Source organism: Aulonocara stuartgranti (genome assembly GCF_965226115.1).
Source record: "Aulonocara stuartgranti genome assembly, chromosome: 4".
NCBI lineage: Eukaryota > Metazoa > Chordata > Actinopteri > Cichliformes > Cichlidae > Aulonocara > Aulonocara stuartgranti.
The window spans coordinates 8,094,292-8,117,713 of record NC_138942.1 but is presented as its reverse complement, the minus strand read 5'-3'; the positions used below and the strand labels follow the sequence as shown (position 1 = coordinate 8,117,713).

The following is a 23,422-nucleotide window of genomic DNA, read 5'->3' as shown; positions in this document are numbered from 1 at the left end:
ACCAGTCACAGGAAGAGACATAACTGGAGGTTATTGTTAGTATAACTGTAGATGAAAATATATTCATATGAGAATGCATACATGAATGTGAGTGCCCGACTTGTTCCTAAGCAACAGTAGACCTGTGAGCCCAGTGACAGATGGTTGGTGAAGTTATTTTGGTTTAGAGGAGAAAGAGAGGGAGGGAGCGGTGAGGTGCCTGGACGGAGCAGAAGGGGGGAAATGTTTCCACTTAACATGAGGGAATTGGCAGCCTAGCAACACAAACTAAGTGAAGACATCCCTAGCAACAAAGATTTGGTGTTTGACCCCACCCACGTCCCTACCGTTCCTTATCCATACATCATTTTTTCTCTGAGTTGCTGACACAGGGCCTACATTCACCTTTTCAAACCCTTCCAACACAAAGATAACCAAAATTCCTCAAAACATCCTCCCCATTAATTATGAGATTTCTAATATGTCCAGTTATTAGCAAATCAAAAAACACATGGAAGGATTAATTTCCATTTCCATTTAAAAAGTGTGTTTTGATATTAAATATGAATAAATACATTATCACAGAAGAAAATGTTTTCGGCATTTCTTGTACACTGAAAAAAATATGTTGTTGGATTTACTTAATTCAATGGTGGACATTTGTTGCACACAGATGTTTTGCTTTGGCAGCAACTTAAACAATTGAGTTAAATTAACACAATTTATTCATGTTCAATAAACCTGTGCAATTTGTGTTGATAAAATGTGACTTAAACATGTTTTGATGAAGTAATTTGAGCTCTTGAAATATTTTAATCCTTCACAATTTTCTCACTTTATCCCAACACCATTCAATAACTTTTACCCAATACTACTTGGTCACTTAAATACTACATGTTATCTTCAAATTACATTTTGCTATTATATTCTAGTATCAAATACACAATTTTCAAATGGAGGCCTTATAACAGATTATATTGTTCTCTTCCAAGATGGTTGCTGGCATCCACCAGTAACCTTTCAAAACAAAATGTCTAATTTCACTGCATTGACAGTAGGTAAAGAATTAAACTGACATTACTCCACTACTGAATCTATATAAACCAACAGTTAAATAATGTCAGTTCTTCCGTGTTCTCTGGAATCAATCACAGCAAAGAAATTAGACTCTTTCTTTTGAAAAATGTTGGGAAAGAACAATACAAAACATTCTATTTAAGGCCTCTAACGTCAAGATTCAGTTAAACAACAATTATAACTAAACAATTTGAGGTAATGTTAGTTTCCATTAACATTAAATTAGGTTACTGAATTGGCAAACACCTTCCTATTAACATTACCCATTTTACCCCAATAACTAAAGAAATTAGCACTTGCAGGTCAAAACCTTTATTCAAGAGATGCAAAAATAACATTGATACAGTGACTGTCAAAAATTACGGCACTGATCATACTGTGACATCTTGGTTCAAAACAGCACACTTAGAAATATTCAACGTTCCTTACTTCAACTGAATGAAACTGAAAATACCATTTCACACGGCCCATATGGGATATTTAGACTGCATAACTGTTCATGCTACATCTCTTCACTAGTAAAAGAAAGAAAAAATACAAAGAGAAATTTAAAAATGCTGCCAAACAGACAGAGAACTTGTACAGAGCAAAAGGAAAAACAAACAACAACAACAACAAAAAAACGGCTCGTCCTCATGGCAGTTGCAGTGTATATAAAAATGAACCCTGCGATCTGTTCCTGGAATTGAGCTTCAAAAATGCAGCAGAACAAGTGTGAGATTTAAATGTCTTCTCACCTAGAGCTGGTCACCTCACATGCATAACAGTGAGCTTCGTTGCAGGAGCAGTTTTGTCTTAGTTGTGAGCTTTTCTTGAGAGCTGAGTTGCTTCCAACTCCATTACCACCCTTTGAATCACCTCAAAAGTGTAGCAGAGTTGTGATGGGTAACTCATATTGAAGGAATAAAAAAGGTCCAAACAGCATGGCTACTGCAAAGGTCACGTTATCCAGATCTTGAAGAACTACTATACCCTCGATGATGATGCCAACGTCAGAAAAGTCATTGCCTGGTGCATCCTCTGGAGACAGATGTTCATTGTGGTTTTCTCAATCTGTGCAGTGGCCTCAGTCAAGTCCTGGTTAAAAACAAAACATTTCTTTAAGATTCCTTTTTAAACTCATCTCTTTTGAATCTACCAGTTCTAATGTTAGAGTAATTTAAACCAATGCAAGCAACATAGTAAATAGCTATAGCCAAAGAGTGGCCTGCCATGCTGCCATTCATGGTCTAACAGAGTTTCTAAGAGAGGGTGAAAAACATAATTTCAAATGCTTTACATTAGTTTTTCTTAGAAAGACACTGGCCCATCAGAAATCCAGGTTTTGTCACTCAGTTAGAATTTAGACTTTCAGCCCCACAATTTGGTTAGCTGTTGGTCTTTTTTTTTTTCAAACAAAAGCTAAATATTGGTGGGATTTTCCTTTGTTCACTAGAATGACAAATTTAAAGTTTTTTCACACTGATGTGACCCCTAATACAGGGGTGGGGCCTCAAGGGCCGGCGGCTGAGTTCACTACCAGGCCTCATGTGAACTTCAAATTATTAAAGAGGACTACTGGTCCTAACTGGTCCAATGAGGATCAAGTGGATAACTAAATGCATTTTTAAATGTTGCAAAGCCACAATCTACTCATAAAACACTCACCATGAACTCCTGCACCAAGATGTTGCAATTGTCTTTCACACAGATGCGGAGCACTTTGATGAGACTCCCTTTGAGCATTAATGTCATCCTAAAGTATTATAACAAAGAAAACAGAGATTTGTGAACTTTTCAGTAGCACAGAAGAAAATGATCCCAGACCAAAACTTAAACCAGTCAACATGCAACACCAGCATCTACAAAGCAATATCAAAAGTTCCTGTTTGACATCAACTTTATGGATATATAGTTTCCAGAACATTTATTTTTTTAAAAAGATCAATTTTTCTCAGTGGGCCAGGAAATGCATGACGAAAATTATGGCATCCTTTCGGTGGAATCAGTACTCACAGGTAATAGTTGACTGTTTCAATGGATGCAGCATAAAAATCTTTTACTGACCTAATGCAATACATATACACTTTGTAGTTAAAGAATTTTAAAGTTCTTACTGTCATCATGGCAGCTACATTCTTTAGCTTTGTGCCCTGTTCCCCCGATCACTTTGCAAACACTTTCAGCAGACTGTCAGAGAGAAACTCAGCTCCGTCAGAAACCTTGACTGTAAAGGCATGGTTGGGATGCACTGGAATGCTGCATTTCATCTGAAATGACATAAAATTATTTTGAAATAACAGCAGGCACTGTGCTTGGTTAATAATCAGTAATGTTTTGTTGAATAAAAACTGTGTTTCCAGATCTTATGGGATTAAAAAAATGTTTATTTCTGATTTGCAACCCAAGAACCCACAAGTTACAACCTCATTTTAGTTCAAGTGTGCATTAATGTGAGTCCAGTAATCACCTTTCTGACAATACATACAGGTATAAGTTAAACCTATGGCAGATTTTGGATTTCTCAGTTGTATTAATAGGGTGGTCTATTTGAGTATGCATGCACCTAATAATTATAAAAAACCTATTATAATTAAGTTACAGAAACCTTAAGCGAAAATAGAATATACTTTCTTACCATAACACCTTGAACCCACAATCCATCAGCTGACTCCTGGTGAAATGCAGAATAGATGTGGTCTCTCAATGTGCATCAACAAAAACAAACAAACAAAAACAAAAGGACAGCAGGTGAGGGCAGGAGGGGTAGGGATGTAAGCTAGCATAATGCCGCTGATGATATTAGCTAAAGCTGTTCAATGTCCAAAATCTCACTAACACCACGGTGCAGTAAATACACAATGTAACTGAAGAGTCAGTTGACAAATCTATTCACACAGAAAACCAAATTATGTTATGAGTGCCTCGTAATTAGGTTTAATGTGATATTACGGCTCTTGTGCCAAAGACAAATTCAAATGAAAAAGCGCCAATTCTTTGACAACAGATAAAACAGCAAATAAGCTAACGGCTCTTTTTTTAGCATGTTACATGGCGGCACTTTAGACGTTTAACTACATTTGGCTGAAATATGGTAAATATTAATTCAAAAAATCAAGACATACCAAAAAACGTAGAGTTGGCTGCTCGACTTGACTGAGATGGATGCATTTTTTTAAACCACGATCCAAAGCCCGCGAGATGAAATCACGCGTGGTTTCACGAGATTTAACGTTGCTATCTTATTGACTTACTTCACCTGAACATGATATAAACAATTTAATACACCCTTTCTGCATATCATGTAGTTTTTACACTATATAGTTACATTTATCTTTAAAACATGAGGCAATTGTGTTAAATACATGCAAGATGCTTACATAAATCCAAAAGATGGCCAGTCCCTTTTTTTCAGTGTAGATTAAACACAGGCTGATAAATTTTGTTTTCTGTGGATGGGGTCAGGCAGGTCATCAAAATTCAGGGGGCTGATCTGGTGTGAAATAACTAAATTCCCGCAGTGTAACCAAGTTACAGCTACTTGGCCAACCTTAGCTTGATACCTGAAGAAAACTAATATCTGGGAGGAAATACTTGCTGTCCAGCTAACTTGTTAAACTACTTAATCAGCTAATTATGCCCCATAATATTAACTCATGTATTATTTGTGGATCTGTCACATCAAAGTTAACTTTATTATCTTGATCAGGTATACAATATAAACTTAATTAGGTACACCTTGCCAGCAGTTTCATCCCCCCTTTCCTTCAGAACTACTTTAATTCCTCAAGGCATGAATTCAAGAAGGAGTTAGCAACATTCCTCTGTGATTTTGGTTCATTTTGACATGATTGCATCACACAGATGCCAGCTGCACATAATTTTGTTTTATCTGCTCCCTCATTCACAAGTGGTCACAAAGCAGATGGATAATCATATTTGATTTGGGAGAGATTTTAACACCAAATTCCCTTCCTGATGCAACCCTCCCAGGGATTTTTGTCTCCTCTTAGTCCTTAGGGATCTCTTATGTGATAGCCAAATGTGCTAACCTCTATGTTATGGAGCCGCAGTTCTCAGTTGCATATCCATGCCATGAATCGCTTGAAATCTGGTGACTGTGGAGATGATGATTTGAATAATTTAAGTACCTCATTGTCATGTCCAGGAAACCAGTCTGAGTTGATTTTGTGACATAGCATGTTATCTTGCACCCATCAAAAGGTGGGTACATGCTGGTTATAAAGGAGTGTTTGTCAGCAATACTCAGGTACATTCAGAAATTTAAATCTTGTCAGCCACCCAGAGTGCACCAAGAAAATATCTTCCAAATGTTACACCACTCCATATTGACAAGGTAGCTTCACAGAGTTGCTGAAGATATGCTGGCTGCTCTATTGGATTAAGAGCTGGTGACTGTGGAGAGTATTTGAGTACTTTGAATGCACTGTCATATATCATATTCAAGAAACCAGTTTTAGATGATTTGAACTTTGTGGGAATGTATGTTATCCTGCCAGAAGCAGCTACTGGAAAATGTATATGTTGCAGTGAAGTCAGATGCAGAGACGTCAGCAACAATACTCAAGGCTAAAGGGTCCAACATGTGCAAATAAAATGTTTCTCACACCATTACACCACCAACAATTGCAGCATAAATCCAAACTATTCAGGCAAGGCAAATTTTCCCAATTTCGTTTAAATTCACCTGAATCCCCGTTCTGATGCTCAGTTGGAATTCAGCAGGTTTTCTTGGCCATGCTTAAATGTCTAAATGTTATTGGCTCCTATGTGTTTGGCCAGTTAGACATTTGCCTTAATGATCAGTTGATAGGTGCACCTAACAAAGTGTTTGGCAAATCAAAGCACAACATAAAACAAGGCAACAATACATATAACAGTACAGGACTGTCTCGGGTGGTTTATTTCTCATCATTGCTTGGCTCATGAGAGCTTGCTCGCACATACTGCAAGCTGCAGCTCCCTTTGCCTGTCATTAATAACAGTGGATTTACACCACTTGCACAGAAAACCTGGAGGAGCTAAACACCTATAGGACTCACAGTTACACATGATTATATTATAATAATTATACATTGACGTAAATGACATGGATACAGACCTTACACAAAACAATCATTAAAGTTATTTTTAAGAAGATAGTGACTTCTTTAGTTTATATACAAGTGGATATTAGACTCTCTAAGAATGTGTGTTGTCTGCTGTTTATTTAAGACACAGTTTGCAGAACTTATAAATTTAATTTAAGAATTTCCTCTCCTGTGCAGACATCTCATGCTCTCAGATGCCACCCATTAACCTCATTTCCACTTAGTCATAACCCCACATCTCAGTAAGCAGGCTACCATGATGTGCCTCGTCATTTCTGCCTGTTTACTCTCAATGTTCAGCCACTTTGTCATCTTCAAGCCCTTTTTTCCCTCAGCTGTCTCTATATGTAACAGCAGGCAACATTAGAGTTCCCACGGTTCTGAAGTCTTTAAAAAACAACAACAGAAAATCCCCCTTTCCATTTGTCCACCCCTCGTGTGTTCTCAGTTGAATGTTTTTTTATTTATTTTTACTTTTTTCACATATAAGCTATCATCCCCCGGGAGGCAAGTGTAAGCCGCAGAGCCGGAGGAGCTAGTGTAGGAGGAAGATCAGATAGCAAAACTTCATAACGCATATACACATTTTCCCACGTCAGTGACTGTGGGGCGCATTTCATAAGCTGGCTGACCACACACCTGAAATACACCTTAAAAGCTCATATCCCCGATTTGACCTTCCCACCTGCCAGCTAAACCCACGAAAGCAGGAAATGGTAAGCTGAGTGCAGTTAACCAAAAGCTGATTTTGCCCGAGTGTGATTGTGTTTGGATATTGGTCCAGTGTGACAGCATTTCAGACTCAGCGAAAAGCTTAAAGGGCTCCAGATAGATCTGTAACATAGGTCAGAACCCCTCCACCCCCTTTCTTCCTCCTGCTCCACTCCTTGCTTCTTGTTCAGTCTTAATTGGCTGCCATCTGACCCAGTCGGCAGCTTTTTATTCAGGACAACTGGCGCTATGCTCATCCCAATATGTCACTCATCTGTGGGTGAAATCTCCACAGATGGCTCTAGAGCCAATAGATCCAAATCAGTCAATACTGAAGTTTGGTTTTCATTGCCTGCAGTGTATTACCTGCACACTGCACCCACACCCACAGCTTAATACCAGTAGAACAGTTAACTATTATAGCTTTTCTACTCATTTCTCTATTTCTGTCATTTCTTCTAGTGGCAATTCTTGGACACTGATAGCAGTATCTTAGCAACCAGACAGAGATTAAGAACGGGACACAGGGATAAAGATTCAATAAATGGACAAATGTTCAGATAAGAAGCATTGTCTGCTTCTACAAGCACGACCATACATAAACACACCGCTGCCACCACAGACTTCCCAGGGTTGATTTCTGTAGGAAATTGTTTATCCAATTTCTTCCTCATTTTTAAAATGTATTTATTTAAGTAACTTACTTGTTCGATTGTTATAGAAGCTGGCACATGTCCAAGTGCTCCAACATTTACTGGAATCGAAGGAGGTCTTCCGTGGCATGAAGCTGTGAAACTCAAGTCTCTAGTGAACTTTTAATAATAGCTTGAAGCAAAGCCAGACATTAAAACAAAATCAGGAAAGGCCTGCAAGTAGTTGCCACTTACTTATTGCTGTTAATCTATCGCCATTTACTCTATTTTCTCTTTTAGGGATTCTATAAAATCTTATAGAACCCCACATGATATGTCATGTGTTTCTAGTTTTGCCAGAACACATTTCACATTTTGAGGCGACTGTTATATGCTGTACTCCTGTCGGTCCAGTAGAGGGCATGAAGGCATGCAAAGCGAATAACATTTAACAGGATTTAACAGCCACTTTAAGCAGTTTTGTTTTGTAAAGCTTAAACTTGTAGTCTGCCACTGCAGTTCAGGTCTCTGACTAATAGGCATTTGTAGTCTATGTTGTAAGCTCACACTCGCAAGTGATAAAATAATGCATTCATTCTGGTGGGAACTCTTTTTTTATAGGCATTTTTGCAAAAGTTGACCATTCTTAGAGTATAATAATCTAGTGATTAGCGCAATTTTGTTGCACGTGTACAACGACAGTGAAGAGCTATTTTATTCTGTTGATGGAATTCTCTTTGACGTCCCTCATATCATTTCCACCAAAAGCAATATTTAACTAAAAATGTATTTATTTCTTATGAAGCATTGCCAAACCGCTGATGTTCTCAAAATCTAATCACGGTTTCATTTCATCACTTGTTTGAGCCACAGCTTTCAGAGTTCTGCAGACCTGCTTAAGAAATGTCTCTAGAAGGTACAAAGACTCCTAATTTCAGTCCGATGAGTCACTTTCTCTACTTCTGCGAAATGAAGAAGGATTTGTGTGCTTGATTTCTGACGACACTCGTTGCTCTTGTAACCCTGCAAGTAATCCATCAGCACCGATGGTTATCAAACAACTAAGAGAGCAGTCTAAACATGTCACGGGACAAATACTGTCCCGATGGGAGTTTGTTACAGTATTAGGCGGTGGGTTATGACCCAACATGCAGAATGAGGAAGCGTGAAGTTGCACAGACACATACGACTCACTTCAGATCCCGGTTCATTTGCTGTCCAGTCATGGGGACTTTAACAGACCGTCTAGCTATACTGGTTCTCCTTTTGTCCACAGCATCAAACGTCTGCGGTAAGATGGTTTAATGAATAATATTTTATTCAGCCTTAGGCTATTTTTTTTCACCTGCCGATGTGTATTTTTGTCTCATGTCTCTGAAAGCATAAAGTCGATACATGTGCGTGTGATCACAGTTATTTAATAACCTACAATTTTCTGAAAAGGAAAAATAAAACCGCAGCTGAATATCTTAACTAGATAGGCGCTGCTGTTTAGGATCTGTAATTGCGCTGCTTCCTCGTAGCTTTCGCCACCTCTCCTTATAAGGGAGTGAAAATAGTCGGGATGTGTGTCCCATTGGAAGGTGACCTGCTCTGGCTTCTCTGTACTCCACATTATAACGCTCATTATTTCAACTTAACTAATATTTTTTTCTTTTCTTTTCTTTTCTTTTCTTTTCACTTGTCATCAGTTCAACTTAAATACCTTAGCACTCACACTAACTTTTGATTTCACTGATGATCATTTTTGCTTGTTACAAAACAAAGCCAATCAATGAATGAACTTAAGTTTTGTGAATGAAAAGCAACATACAATCAGGTGAGTGTAGTAAGCAAGTGCATTTACATGAGATGATCTTTGACTATGTCTGACTATAATTACTTATTGGCACTTATTTATGAACTGAATGAACTTAGGTCATGTTTTTATATAATGCTTATTCTCTCAGATCATTTACTTTAGCTCACATTTAACAAACTTGTCACTGCTGACCGTGTTTCAGTGTTAATCTACAATCAGCCACACCCAAAGGCCTCACAAGAGAATGCACTGAAAAGGGAGTGGACTTCATTATTCTTCTAACTTTTTACACATTCAACTCAATTTGAAGAATTTAATTATATCCTCTTAGACTGTATCAAACACTTAGAATCTTATAGTATCTGAAAAGAGCTAAGTAGCATCTTAGTGCTACTTCGTGTAAAACCAGTCAACAAACTGGTTGGAAAGTTAGAAAGACACTATACTCTATAGTATTGCATGTATTTTTACATTTTTCTGGGTGTCATTTTCACAGATTCCAATGTATGCACATCACGAGGGGTCACAACATGTCAACAGTGTCTGGCTGTTCACCCGAGCTGTGCATGGTGTTCTCAGGAGGTAAAAACACACACATAGACACGGTTTCTACTCACTCCTCCCCCTCACTCCTCAGTGAAGCAAGTTAGAACTGAAATCTCATTCCCCACCAGCTTGCTTCATTCCATCACCCTCTAAAGCTTTTTCATGGTACCTAGTCAACACAGATATACACCCTAGGCTCTCAAGCATAATTAAGAGAAAATTGTCCTGCTGCGTCCAAATAGCCAGGACAGGCACCTCCACAGATATTGGTTATTTGTTTGGCAATTTTCTTGTTGTTGTTTTTTGTTTTTGTTGTTGGGGGGGGTTAACATCCAGATGCCTAAAGGGATTCATCATAATGTCTGGAGACTGGGGTTCTTTTGTTTGTTAAGAAAATGTATAAACCACTACACTATGGAGCCACTTACTGTTGTATTATATACATTAAATTAACTAATGAATGCAAAAGGCCCAACAGAATGGCTGTGATTGTTTCAGGAGTTTGGGAAAGGGGCATCTGGCAAATCTCGCTGTGACCTAAAAGAGAATCTACTGAAAGAAGGATGCAGCGCAGCGTCACTGGAGTTTCCCTCCAGCACCCTCACTATTCAGCAGGATGTGCCGCTTAGTGACAAGGCATCAGGAACAGCTAAAGATGTTACTCAGATCAAGCCTCAAAAACTCCAGATGACTCTAAGACTAGGTATGTTGACACCCAACCAGATATCATCTGTATAAAGATCAGGAGATACATGCAACAGCACCATTATGCAACCAGCCATAAAGAGTCATTATTATTGTTCTACATGTAGAAATAGCATGACGGATGTAAACTGATATTAATATTACATCTTTTTCTCCTGGTAGTAGACACCTTTTGAGTTAATTGTGCTGTGTAGTTAATCAGTTTTATCCTCTGTCCCTTGTCCAACCCTGTGGTCCTCTTCTTGTTCCCCTCAGGTGATGCCAAACGTTTCACTGTGTCTGTGAAACAGGTGGAGGATTATCCCGTGGACCTCTACTATCTGATGGATCTCTCATATTCAATGAACGATGACTTGGCTCGCCTCGTCACCTTGGGCAATGATCTTGCTGCAGCCATGGGCAAAAAAACAAGCAACCTGCATATGGGGTTTGGGGCCTTTGTGGACAAGACTATGTCCCCATACATGTACACTTTTCCTTCACAGGCAATCAGTAATCCGTGCTATGGGTAGGTATGATGCAGGCTGTTGTTAGGTTTAAAGTAGATAAGGAGCTCTGGTGGAGATTTTTCTACCAGATGTGTTTAGCAACTTGAAATTGATTTTCCTTTTTCACTGATTCACTTTCCCACTATCTCACGCTTAATATAAACAGGATTGGTGTACAATGCCAGGCTCAGTTCAGTTTCAAGAATGTGCTGTCACTGACAGAGAAGGTATCTCGTTTCACTGAGGAGGTGAGGAAACAGCAGATATCGAGAAACAGGGATGCTCCAGAGGGTGGATTTGATGCTGTCATGCAGGCGGTGGTGTGCAAGGTATAAATAGCATAAATATGTCAACTACAGATACACGTCCTCAGAGATTTTGCAACACAGTATGACCCTATGGAAAAGAAAAAGAATGTTTTCTTTTCCTATTAGCTGATGTTATATACACATAAGTCTCTAAACATATACTTTTCTATTATCAGCTCCTTTTGAGTTTTTTTTAACACATATTGGTAGTTTTTTCAACTTAATTATACATTTGCTGTATGCTTTATCTTTTTTTTATGGTATATTTAACTTTTTATATTATATTTTATATTATATTTGTGTATCCATCATAATTAGGATAAGATTGGCTGGCGTCCGGATGCGTCACATCTTCTGGTGTTTACCACTGATGCCAAAACTCATATTGCTCTGGATGCGCGCATAGCTGGTGTTGTCCAACCGAATGATGGAGAGTGTCACCTTGATAGTGACAATCTTTACAACAAATCTACAGTGCTGGTAAAGAGAGACAGTTAAATGCATAATTTTAAATGTTTTTGGACAAAGTGCTGCTTTTCCAAACTATGTTCTTCTGGTGTCTTCCAGGACTATCCCTCTTTGGGGCTATTAACGGAAAAAATGACCGCAAACAACATAAATTTAGTTTTTGCTGTGACCAACGAAGTGATACCAATTTACGATGTAAGGAAAATGGACTGCTTGTGTCACGTGATAAATTTACTATTGTAAAAAACTTTCACTATCTTACCACCATGTCTCTATTGCCAGGAATACAGTAAGCTTATTCCAGGCACAACCGTGGGAACTCTGTCTGGTGATTCTGGGAATGTTATTCAGCTTATTGAGCAGGCATATGCGGTAAGGAGTTTTTGAGGTTGGAAAGACAAGTAGAATTTGCAAAATAATGTTGTCTATTTGATCTGTAAAGGTACACTAGAACCAATATGTGATTTATACCTTTAATCTGAGCAGAAAATTCGGTCTAAAGTGGAGCTGGAGCTGTTGAATGTCCCAGAGGAGTTAAATCTTTCTTTCAACGCCACTTGTCTAAATGGAGAGGTCATCCCCGGAATTAAGTCCTGTACTGGCCTCAAGATTGGAGACACAGTAAGTAACGGTTCAGGAATCTTCAGTATGCATCCAGTATTTCTACACAGACTATCAAAGAGGCATTTCTTCCTCTTCAGGTGTCATTCAGTGTTGAGGCTCAGTTGCGGAGCTGTCTTAAGGAGAAGAGTCGCACCTTTACCATCAAACCTCTTGGCTTCAAAGATGCCCTTGAGGTTACGGTGGATTTTGCCTGTGGTTGTGAGTGTGAGGCAAAGGCACAAGCCAACAGCCCCCTCTGTAGCAACGGCAACGGGACCTTCAGCTGTGGTGTTTGTCAGTGTCACCCAGGTCGGCTGGGCCCGCATTGTGAGTGCTCACTTGAAGACTACAGTCCATCTGATAATGCCAACTGCATCCGGGAACCAGAGGGCCCAATCTGCAGTGGAAGAGGCAACTGTCTGTGTGGACAGTGCTCGTGTCATACAAGAGAGTTTGGTCAGGTGTGGGGAAAGTACTGTCAATGCGATGACTTCAATTGTCTGCGCTTTAAAGGAGCTCTGTGTTCTGGTGAGTAAATTGTCGTTGTTGTTTTTTTTTTATCGTCAAATCTTAAACCATCAGTTTAACATTTTGCAATAGCACAAAACCTGATGCACAAACTGAAATCAAAGTAAACCTGCAGTGGTATGTGCAAGTATATTATTCTAAAATCATGACATTTAAAAAGTCTGTAGTAAGGATCTAGAGAAATTCTAGAGACTTTGCAAAAATGTCCAGGTTATTAAAACATCAAGCATATTTTCTTAGTTTTGCGGTTATGTTTCCATGCTGATTTGGGGATTTACACAAAATCCCCCTTCACTCAATCAGCTTTTGAAAATATCAAATCATGGGCATTGAACTACCTGCAGGGCACTAAAGATACACAAGATAATATTATATCATATTAAAAGCTGTTTTCTTCACTAAGAGCAGGAAAAATGAAGTTTCTCTTCCCTTTTCTTTCCTTGCTCTGAGGCTTTGTTGTATGCTTTCTTCCTTTCTCTCTTTGTATATAAACATATCTCAGTTGGTTTACATAGTTTTCCTATTACATAGGTAGATAAGCCAAAAAACTAGGCTACTTAAAGTGCCTGTGCCATCATTAAGACAGTCTTTTCTTGCTTATAACAGACATGTAAATTAGTACAAAATTATTAAACATAAGCAATCATACTTATCAAATGACCAACGCTTTGTCAGACCTGCAAATATTATGTCTGTGCTCTGTAGAAGGCCAGTCAGAGAACACACCCATTTACTGCTATGTTTTTGTGATATGCAATTGCTATCTCTATCATTCCCAAATGCAAGTTGGTGCAACTCACTACAGAGTTACTCAATTACAATAATAAAACTTTAGTAAGCTTTGTCCTTGAGTAATTTATTGTTGCAGCATTTTGGCTCTATGATTGGTAAGAAGGAGTATGACTAATAGTAGAACAGGAAACTGCTCTTTAAAAGAAATAAGGAAACTTTTCCTATTAGGGTTAGTACTCATTCTGTGTTTACTCAAACTTTGGAGTAAACATGTCAAGTACACGGACTTGTGTTACTGAGGTACCTCTTCTTTCTACGGTAATGAGGACGCGAATACAATGAATCACGTACTTACAAGCAAAGCTCATGGAGCTATAAGAAAGTGCATTCAGACACAATAAGTTAGCCTGAAAGATCCTGTCAGCTTTCATTACAGGACGTGTAAGAAAAATCCATTTTAGAGATGTTAGTCAGTCACCCACATTTTTTAAAGTATATTATTGAAATTGGAGACAGTTAGTAGTCCACTGTAATTTTCAGTAAAGTGCAGAAATATGACACGAAAGCCCCAAATTAGGCATGCATCCTCTGGAATCAAGTTTTACCTGAAATAAACATACATTGCCAAGCTGATATCCAAATGTGACATACTTGTGTCAACAAGGCAAATGCTCACACAGGTTCTTTCTTAAGGAAGATTAACTTTTGCAGACACAAAGCCAGCACTGGTGTAAGTCAGTCTATAGAGCATTAGTGCTAAACCGCAGTGTGCAGAAGTGGTATTTAAAGCATGAGTGTCCCTTGTCTGCATCTTAGTTGAAGCTACCACGACACAGGGCATAAAAAAAGTTAAATCTCTGTGACGTTCCCTGTGGGTGTGCAGATCTCCTACTGATATGAAGCTGTTTCAGGGCTCAAGAACAGGAGCCAGCAAGCACAGCCCCAGGGAGCACAAATAGGAGGGAGGAGACTACAGCAAAGTTTACATTCCTCTGCTGATTTTTGTTTTTTTACCTTTCCTCATCAGTACACGTTACTAGATTCTGTTTCCGCTTGTTCTCCAACAATGTAAGGTTATGTTTTAGTACTCTGTCTTTGTCCCTGTCCTTGTCCTGTTATCGTGGCCCCACTATTAACCTGTGCTCTGGGATTTGTTTAATTGACTGAATTATTGTGCTTGCTCACAAAGAAATGAGCATGATGTAAAACTAAAAACCCCTTTTCATGTTTGTGAATCATCTTTCAGTTAATGAAAGCAGCACAAATACTGACTCCTATTAAGTGTTGTGTAGAGAAAAACAAAAACTAACTTGTGACTCAAAGCATTTTTCTTGTTTCCAAAGCCTTTATACATATCTCAGCTCTTATGTTGTTGACAGAGTTACTGAGAAAGATTACACAACAACTCCACCGCCGGGCTTTATATGTGAAATTGTTAACCATTAACACGGACGGCCCTGCTTAAAACACATTTTAAAAAGAAAAGCCTCAGCTGACAGGGTGAACACGGTGGAATTGTTTGTCGAAGCTTTGTTGATTTGTTTTGAGCTCTGGAATTAGTTACCCTTACACCTTCTGTGATCTTTCAGCACTAGTCACTCCCCCTGTCTGATCCAGATGGACTGTGACTCACTCGCTTGGCTCATAATCATCCAATGCCAGTTTAGTTTCCTACCCTGTTGTCGCTGGAGCTCTGCAATAATATCCAAGGTGGTGTAATGTGCTGATGTGGGGTGTTGCACAGTAATGCAGGAAGAAAAGCTCACCAACCAATCTTCTCAGGAAATGGATGACAGCTTCCTAAAATGACTGGGTATTTCCATGCTTTCTGTGCTTCACAACATCTGAGGATGTTTGTGTCACTCTGTGTGTGCCTGCTTGCCCGATGGGATCAGGAATCATTAAACTGTACTTTCACAATAGAACATTTTCTGCCCTTCTCACAGTGGGGATGATTAAGGGAAATGCGTGACTCCCATTGCTGAGTAATTCAGATGCAAAAACAGCTACCAAGTTATTGCTTAACACAGCAGCATTTTCAAGGGAAGATTAGAATGATGTGGGAAGAAATCTGAAACAGATGATTGTTTTCAAACGCTGACTAGTCTTTTTTATTATTTAAACAAAACAGTTCAAGCAAAGGTCATGACAAAGGAGGCAAAGTTATCATTTTTTACAATGAATGACAATGAAGACCTAAATATAGACCTAAAACAATTAAGCAATAAAACCACATCACTTAAAACATAGTACATACACTCTTTACTTCTGGGGCCCCCCATGTGCAGCAGCCTGTTACAGCAGCTCTGCTCATTTCTGAGCTTCTTTCTTATTTCATCTTTATTTTCTCGTAATTTTTAACTGAAGTTTTAGCAATTGGATTCTGCATGTACTACTGTTTCATGCTAGTTCTGGTCATTTTTCTAACAAATTTCCCACGAGTGGGTCTAATAAAGGTTTATCTCTCTCTCAAACACTCACTCTCTAATTCCACTTCCTTCAAAGAACATTACAGTGACCTTGCATTCATTTCATGAAGAATAACACTCATCCTATCTAAGCACACTAATTAGGTAAGTATACACACAGACAAATGTGCACACAGATTCATTTATATTTATGCAAGTAGTATTTTGTAGGTTTGTGTCCCTCTTATAGTTGTGCACTTAAACTGTATATTTTTGATTTCAAGTATTACAGAATAAATTTGAGCACTTTTATAGTCTAACCAAAAACTCACTTTATACCACAAATGACACTGTCTTTTTACAGAAACGTGCACACCTTACAGTCACACCTTGACCTAAATGAACCTACCTAGGTCTAGCCAGTCAGGCTGAAACCTATATTTAATCCCAGGATCTTTTTGCTGTGCCTCTACCATGTTAGACACTGCATCACCATGCTGCCACAAAGAATTAGCTTTTCATTCTTTTTCATTCTTTCAGGTCACGGGAAATGTGATTGTGGGGTGTGCAAGTGTGACGCAGGATGGAAAGGAGAAAACTGCAACTGCACCACGCGCACAGACACCTGCATGTCCAGCAGTGGTTTCCTGTGCAGCAGCCGGGGTATCTGTGATTGTGGAGTTTGCCTTTGCACTCAGCCTGGTGCCTACGGAGCCACCTGTGAGAAATGCCCCACCTGCCCTGATGCCTGCACGCTAAAAAAGTGAGTTAATCAGAGATGAAAAAACAACAGAAAAATCATATGAGAACTTGTAATTTTCAACCAAATGTAGACACATTTTCCTTGGACAAATTGATTAACCCTAAAAACAATTTCACTGGATTAGTGAGATATCTTGTTTAATTTTAGGGTAAGTGATTGATCAACTTATTGAACAATTATCAAATCATCCCTATGTGTAGACAGCATACTTGGCTTCTCAGGGCCCTACCTGTTGTTGGCAAAATAATGTTCTGCAAATAACTCACGTTTGCTTACGTTTTCCACATTTCATAACACAAACTACTCCTACATATTTTTTAGTGCAGACGCTATCATGTATAAGAGATGTAATATGTGATGTCCGCTGAATGCATACGAAGTGAACCACTTACTGTTTTTGCAGGGAGTGTGTCGATTGTCTGCACTTCAAGAGAGGACAGTACATCAAAGACAACAGTTGTAATAGAATGTGCACCGATGAAATTGAAGTAGTGGATAACCTGGGTGAGAACTCCACCATTTCTAATCTCTTTATTGCTGCTATCCTGGCCTGTTGTGGTAATGTTGTATTTCTGCTTCAGATCATATGAGCATAATAAAATTAAAAGTATTTGGAGGCCTCATGAAAACATTGTGGTCAAAGAGTATTGTGGACTGCTCGATACTTTAGTCTCATAAACATACCTTAAAACAATGTATTACCTTGTTCTTCATCTTCACACGATCTCGTCCCACACAAGCGGAAAAACGCAATGGAGTAAACTGCTCGTACAAAGATGAGAACGACTGCGTGCAGCACTTCCAGTATTATGTAGATGTTGCCGGCAAATCCATTCTGAGCGTCGTGAAAGAACCAGGTACTGTGAAAGTTTGTGTGCATTTATGGGATTCTTAAACTGCCAGAGAACTGAGCGTTATAATTTAGGCACATTATTAGGGGAGAATAGTGTGTGCTTGAGTTCCATTTCAGTCTGTTTTTCTGGACAGCCATAGTAACAGGGGAACAGTGTGTGCATCTTGTAATGTGTTATTATCTAAAGAACACATGATCAGCCAGTTACCCACATCCACACTCTCCCACACCACAGAAACTCAGACACATTGCATTGATGCTTCAAATAATTGTGAAATGTCTCTCACCAGATTGCATTGATTGCTTAACTTCTGATTGCACTACATTTCTTAGCAAACATGGTGCCAAAAACTGTGAATTAGCTCAGTTTCTCCCTCTCTCATGTCTGTCAGAGTGCCAGCCTGGTGCTGACATCTTGGTGGTGCTGATGTCAGTGGCTGGAGCCATTCTGCTACTGGGCCTTGTTGGCCTGCTCATATGGAAGCTGCTGGTCACAATCAAAGATCGCAGAGAGTTTGCCAAGTTTGAGGAGGAGAGAGCCAAAGCCAAATGGGATACGGTGAGAAATAACTCCATTGAAACACCAGAGTACAACAAAAGCAATATCGTTTGGCTTTCTATAACCTCTAGTGCTTTTAACAAATCTTTTTTCAATTTTAAGACCCAAACATGAATATGTATAGGGTTTTTTTTTTCTTTTTATTTATTCTTTTGAATTTTAAATTGTTTCCATGATATTCATTTTTTACTTGCTTTTATTATTGTTCAGCACTTACTTTGTTTGTAACTTTGTTTTGAAAAGTGATTTTCTAAATACAAGTAAAGTAATGCCAATACACTGTAATAACAGAATATATCTGCCCTCTAGTCTAGCCTGCATATGGCAATGTTACATATCACCATGGAGCTGAAGTAAACACCACTGTTTTATTTTCATAGGCTAACAATCCTTTGTACAAAGGAGCCACCTCCACCTTTACCAATGTAACATATCGGGGAAACTAACGACTAATGGCCAAGAGGAAAATCTCAGGGGTCAACGACAAAGAGGGAATGTAGCAGCACAGAAATGGATTGCAAATGAACATACTGTACACTGTCATGTGACCAGCTACTGTAGCTGAAAAAGCAGTTAATGTGGTCAAGAACTTGATGTAATGATTGTACATAATATAAAAGGAAAAAACAAAACAAAATGTTTTGTTATAAAGAACAGATGGCTGTGTTCTTAGTCATTCTGTTTCTACACTGTTTCACTTCTGGTGTATTCTAAAATACTAAATGTGCATTTAAGAAAAGGAGATTGGTTGTTACTGTGGTTTCTCATTTTTGTGGTATTGTGTCCACCACTGCAATATTTTTTAAGATGAATATTTCTGTACACCCATTACCACTTCTCCTTTTTCCTAATAGTCAGTTATAACAGTAGCAGCAACGAAACTGCAAGAATGCAGCTACTGCAGATCTAGTTTATAGTGACGTCTGGGATGTACGTTGTATTTAAACCTCCTAGGACCTGAACGTCCACATATGTGGACATCACATTTTGGGTTTTCTAGACCAAAATACAAAATTTTGCTCTACAAGGTCCTGATATCCACTTACGAGGACATTATAGTTCCACTGTTCTATCAAAATTTAAAGTGAATGTCCTCATATGTGGATCTCATTTTTCCCAGAAACAAAAATCAGGTAAAAAATAAAATCACATAATTCTTTGTTTTTACATTCATCAGGTCCCAATCAGCCCAAATAGCAAAGAGCAATTAAAAATGCATGCTATGAAAAAGTTTGGGTCTTAGAAGGTTAAATGCAAAAAAGAAATTGCCACTTCAATAATCTTATAACATAATTCTATAAAGATTTTCTTCTATTTTGGTGCTTTTGGGGATTTTTTATATATATATTTTTCTTTTGTAAAATATATAACTTATTCTGTGCTCTGTTGTACCTTTGCTTTTGTAAATGTAAGTCTGATTTGATTCAGTTCTCTACTGACCACCACTGTGCCACACCTTTTTAGCCTCTCTGAAATGTGACGTACATTTTGGTTTTACATTCGTGGTTCTCTCAGGATGTTTGCATTTTTTCACATCTTCTAAAGTTGTTAGCGGTTAAGTTGAAGACACAAATATTCAAGCAACTTTTGTGTGTCACTTGTGTGTTCCTTTGAAAAATGTATATATATTTTTTGCTTATTAAGATCTGACTTAAAACAGAAAATTGAAATTGCAATAAACATTCACTCATACACTCTTCAGCAAGGAGCTAATTGTTTTTGTTTGTTTTCTCCCAACTCTATTCATACGAAGAAAAATAATAAAATGATTTTGTTATGGAGGCATTGCAAGAAAATCAAATCCCTGCACAAAGAAATAGAAAATAAGCCTATAGTCACTTGATTTTATGCAATACTTTAATAATGAATTAGCTATGATCATGCACACAGTTTCACTGTGATGTGTGTTTTGGAAACTATATTCTGCAACAACTTATCTGCTATCAAGTTAGTCAACACTTCCTGTTTTGAAGCACACAGGATATTTTTTCACATATCTACAGTATGCAGTTCATGCAATATGATATACTTCTCTTCTATCTACATATTGCTGTCATCACTACAAGTATCCAAATTGTTACCCAGTACTGCTTTCAACTGCTTTGCATTCAGCATTTCAATATCCTGGCTTTGTTATGTCCCCAGGCTAGTCCAGGGGTTGGGGACTAACATAAAGTTAAAACAATGAAGGAGGAGTCAAAATGGTATTATTTTAAAAAACAAAAAAAAACAAAGGTTTATGGTCTGCTAGTGTTAAAGTTCTGGTTCAGACTGAGGGTACAAGGGCAACATGACAAACAAAACATCCCTGATACGAAAATAAAAGAAACTTACCTAACTCCAAAGGAAACAAAATATACAACCTATAACCATAACAGGATCACAAAACAAAAGGCAGCTCTCCCCTACAAGCAGTCTGAACATGGAAACACAAAATGCACATACACGTCAAAAGGTAAGCCTGACAAATATGTCAACCACTACATTACAAAATTACAACCTGTCAGAGTATTTTTGCTTTCTAAGATTTTATTATTCATATAATAATCAGCTAAGAGTGTTTATATTTCTGTTCTGTACTCAACCAGCTGCATATTTTAATTGCTGGCTCCCTACTTTATAACGGAAACTGCTTGCCTTCACATTATCAGTCTTTGCCTTCACATTGTCACTGTTTGCCTTCACACTAGCAGGAAACCGCCACCCACGAGTAAGAAACAACCTTGTAGAGAACACGAAGTTTTTTGATAAACCACACCTGTTTTCTTGACAAGATAAGGATGATATTTCCTTTTTTGTATGCTTCATGATGTGTATAAATAAAGCCAGACTGCACCAAGGAGGTGTGTGAGTCTCTCCCTGAGTCTCTCACCCGTGCACGTTTAAAACTGCTCTAAGTGTCTGAGTGATATTTCATTGCATCTGAGTACTTTGATAATAGAATATCTTTAACACAACCCTTACATAAACAATATATTGTTTGAATTTACTGTGTTTTCATATATTAGGAAAACGGGTTAGATACTTTATCCCACTTGTAATTTAATTGTTCACAGCCACATGCAGGTGCAGGTTTATATCTTAACTTCTGGCTTATTTCAAAATTGGTAAACTTTACAATTGGCCTAACATTATATGCAGTTTTAGCTGTTACAAAATGTTGAATGTTTATTATTTGCTTCTATTTTATTATATTTACCTGAATGTAGGATTAGTGAAGCTGTGATGTCACACAGGCGGTAGGATTAATAGTGATCCCTGTATCAACACAGCTAGGCGTGAGTAAAATTTGCTCTACAAACTAGGAGAATAAAAAGCTGTGAAGTAACACCCTGCCGTCTTGCAGAAAATGATTGATGAAAATGAGTTAAAAATGATTCAGTGTTTGCCACAGTAATTACATGCTAATCAAAAGTAACAAGAAATGATTGCATTTGAATTTCAGTACTTGTGTTACATGTTGCTTTCAGAAATAGTGGAATTATGGTACTGTACAAAACTCTTGAGCCACCCCTCATTTCTTTAGATTTTGCTTCCAAGGATCCAGGTTAATTTTTTAAAGCAGTCTTGAGCAATAGTTCTACAAGCCTTCTAAAAGTGTTTCAAAAACTTTCTCAGTTTCTTCTTCAGTCCAATCCTTGTACCTGACCATTTCCATTTCTTTTATGAATCATTAAGCATAGAAATGTACCTAACTCACTCAGGGGATTCAAGATTAGGTTTATTTTGTCACACACAATTATGCAAGTGCAATGAGAAAACCAAATCCCTACACAAAGGGATATTAAAGTCTGACTGTGCATAAATAAGAGGAAAACACAAATAGAGACTGGAAAACAATAAATGTTTTGGTTTGGGTTTTTTTTTATAACTAGTAGGGCAACTATAGTCGAGTGTAGATGAATAGATGTGTAGAGGGTAGGTAGGTAGTGGTCGAGGTGGGCTAAAGTCACCGTCTCATTTAGCAGCCTAATGGCCAGAGGGTAAAAGCTCATTCTCATTCTTAGCCAGCACATGGTACTGTATCACTAATGGAAGCATATGAAATAGTCTTTTGCTGGGGTGGCGAGAACCTCTGGTTCTTTGTGAAATTTCACATTTATTATTTGCTTAGGTTGTATGGATTACCATCCTAAGGGCAAAATGGTGCTATCGGGTGCAGCTCCCCATCCGGGTGGTCATGCCCGCATTCAAACTGATCTCCATGCTGCAAGTGTTTCTGAGCAGTCAGGAGTCTGTAATTGTCTGAGGTAATAGAGGGATTGATGGGCTATCTTTACCAGGGTGTTAATGTGCTAGGACCATGACAGGGCCTGAGAAATGTAAACACTGAGTTTCTGAAGTTATCCACCCTTTCTACATGGGCACATTTTATGCTTAGAGGGTGAAAGCTTTTCTGCTGTTTTCTAGTGTTGTCCACTACTGGCTCCTTGGTCTTACAGACATTCAGCTGAAGGTTATTCCCTTTATACCAGCTCACTAGGTGGTTGAGCTCATACTGGTAGACAGACTCATCATTATTTGAGATCAAGCCTACTATCGCTGTGTTGTCAGTGTGTTTGACTATGATGTTGGAACCTGAGGTGATCACACAGTCACAGTTGTACGGGTAGTAATTGAGCACCCACCTACATGAACATTGTTTTAACTTGATCAAGCAAGTGTTTAATTAGTGTCCCTTGCTTTTGAAGGATAGGTAAGTATTGTAGTTTAACACATAAGGGTCACTGCAGTGTCTAGCCTTGTTTCTACTATCAGATATATGAGTGTGTTATCAAAAATGTTTCTTTATTATTCTGTTTCCTTGCACCATTAGTGTATTGAATTGTTTGAATGGACCTTTTATTCTGGGAAGAAAACGTAGCTCAGTTTCTGATAATATGACACCCCCTGTTGGTTATTTGTTAGATTTGTGATAAATTGTGTGCAGCAACATGAGTGACATTTCTTTTAGCTCTGGAAATCTGCCTATAATCTATACTAAGACCAAGTCCTTTGCACTACCTCCAAGAACTTTGTTCTCCAGTGATCCTTTTCTATTGTGTGCCTTTCTCTTGTTTTGTATACATTTCTCTTGGTTGTATATATGTCTCCTATTTTTTTATTTATTTATTCCTGCTGTCTTACTATTTATATTTTCCACAGTTGGCATGGAGCACCCATAATTTAAC

General features: G+C 38.2%; 1 protein-coding gene and 1 long non-coding RNA gene across 3 annotated transcripts; one reads left to right on the top strand and one right to left on the bottom strand.

Annotated features, from left to right (window-relative positions):
• Nucleotides 1–615: 615 nt before the first annotated feature.
• Nucleotides 616–4,419, bottom strand: LOC309705939. 2 transcript variants are annotated; one of them, XR_014276636.1, is made up of 5 exons: nucleotides 4,161–4,419; nucleotides 3,674–3,737; nucleotides 3,153–3,305; nucleotides 2,704–2,791; nucleotides 616–2,133 (listed from the first exon to the last, which is right to left on the bottom strand). It is a non-coding gene; the product is annotated as an uncharacterized lncRNA (long non-coding RNA). The 2 variants fall into 2 exon arrangements; XR_014276637.1 differs by lacking the exon at nucleotides 4,161–4,419 and having other exon boundaries at nucleotides 3,674–4,133.
• A 4,203-nt stretch (nucleotides 4,420–8,622) lies between these two features.
• itgb3a (integrin beta 3a) lies at nucleotides 8,623–19,952 on the top strand. The gene is given in 16 exon segments (XM_082531446.1): nucleotides 8,623–8,655; nucleotides 8,657–8,780; nucleotides 9,787–9,872; nucleotides 10,335–10,539; nucleotides 10,797–11,049; nucleotides 11,196–11,358; nucleotides 11,656–11,817; nucleotides 11,905–12,000; nucleotides 12,088–12,177; nucleotides 12,292–12,426; nucleotides 12,507–12,936; nucleotides 16,617–16,839; nucleotides 17,243–17,343; nucleotides 17,580–17,696; nucleotides 18,085–18,251; nucleotides 18,632–19,952. Coding segments are annotated over 16 exon segments (2,436 nt in total). The 5' UTR covers nucleotides 8,623–8,637; the 3' UTR covers nucleotides 18,698–19,952.
• Nucleotides 19,953–23,422: the final 3,470 nt, after the last annotated feature.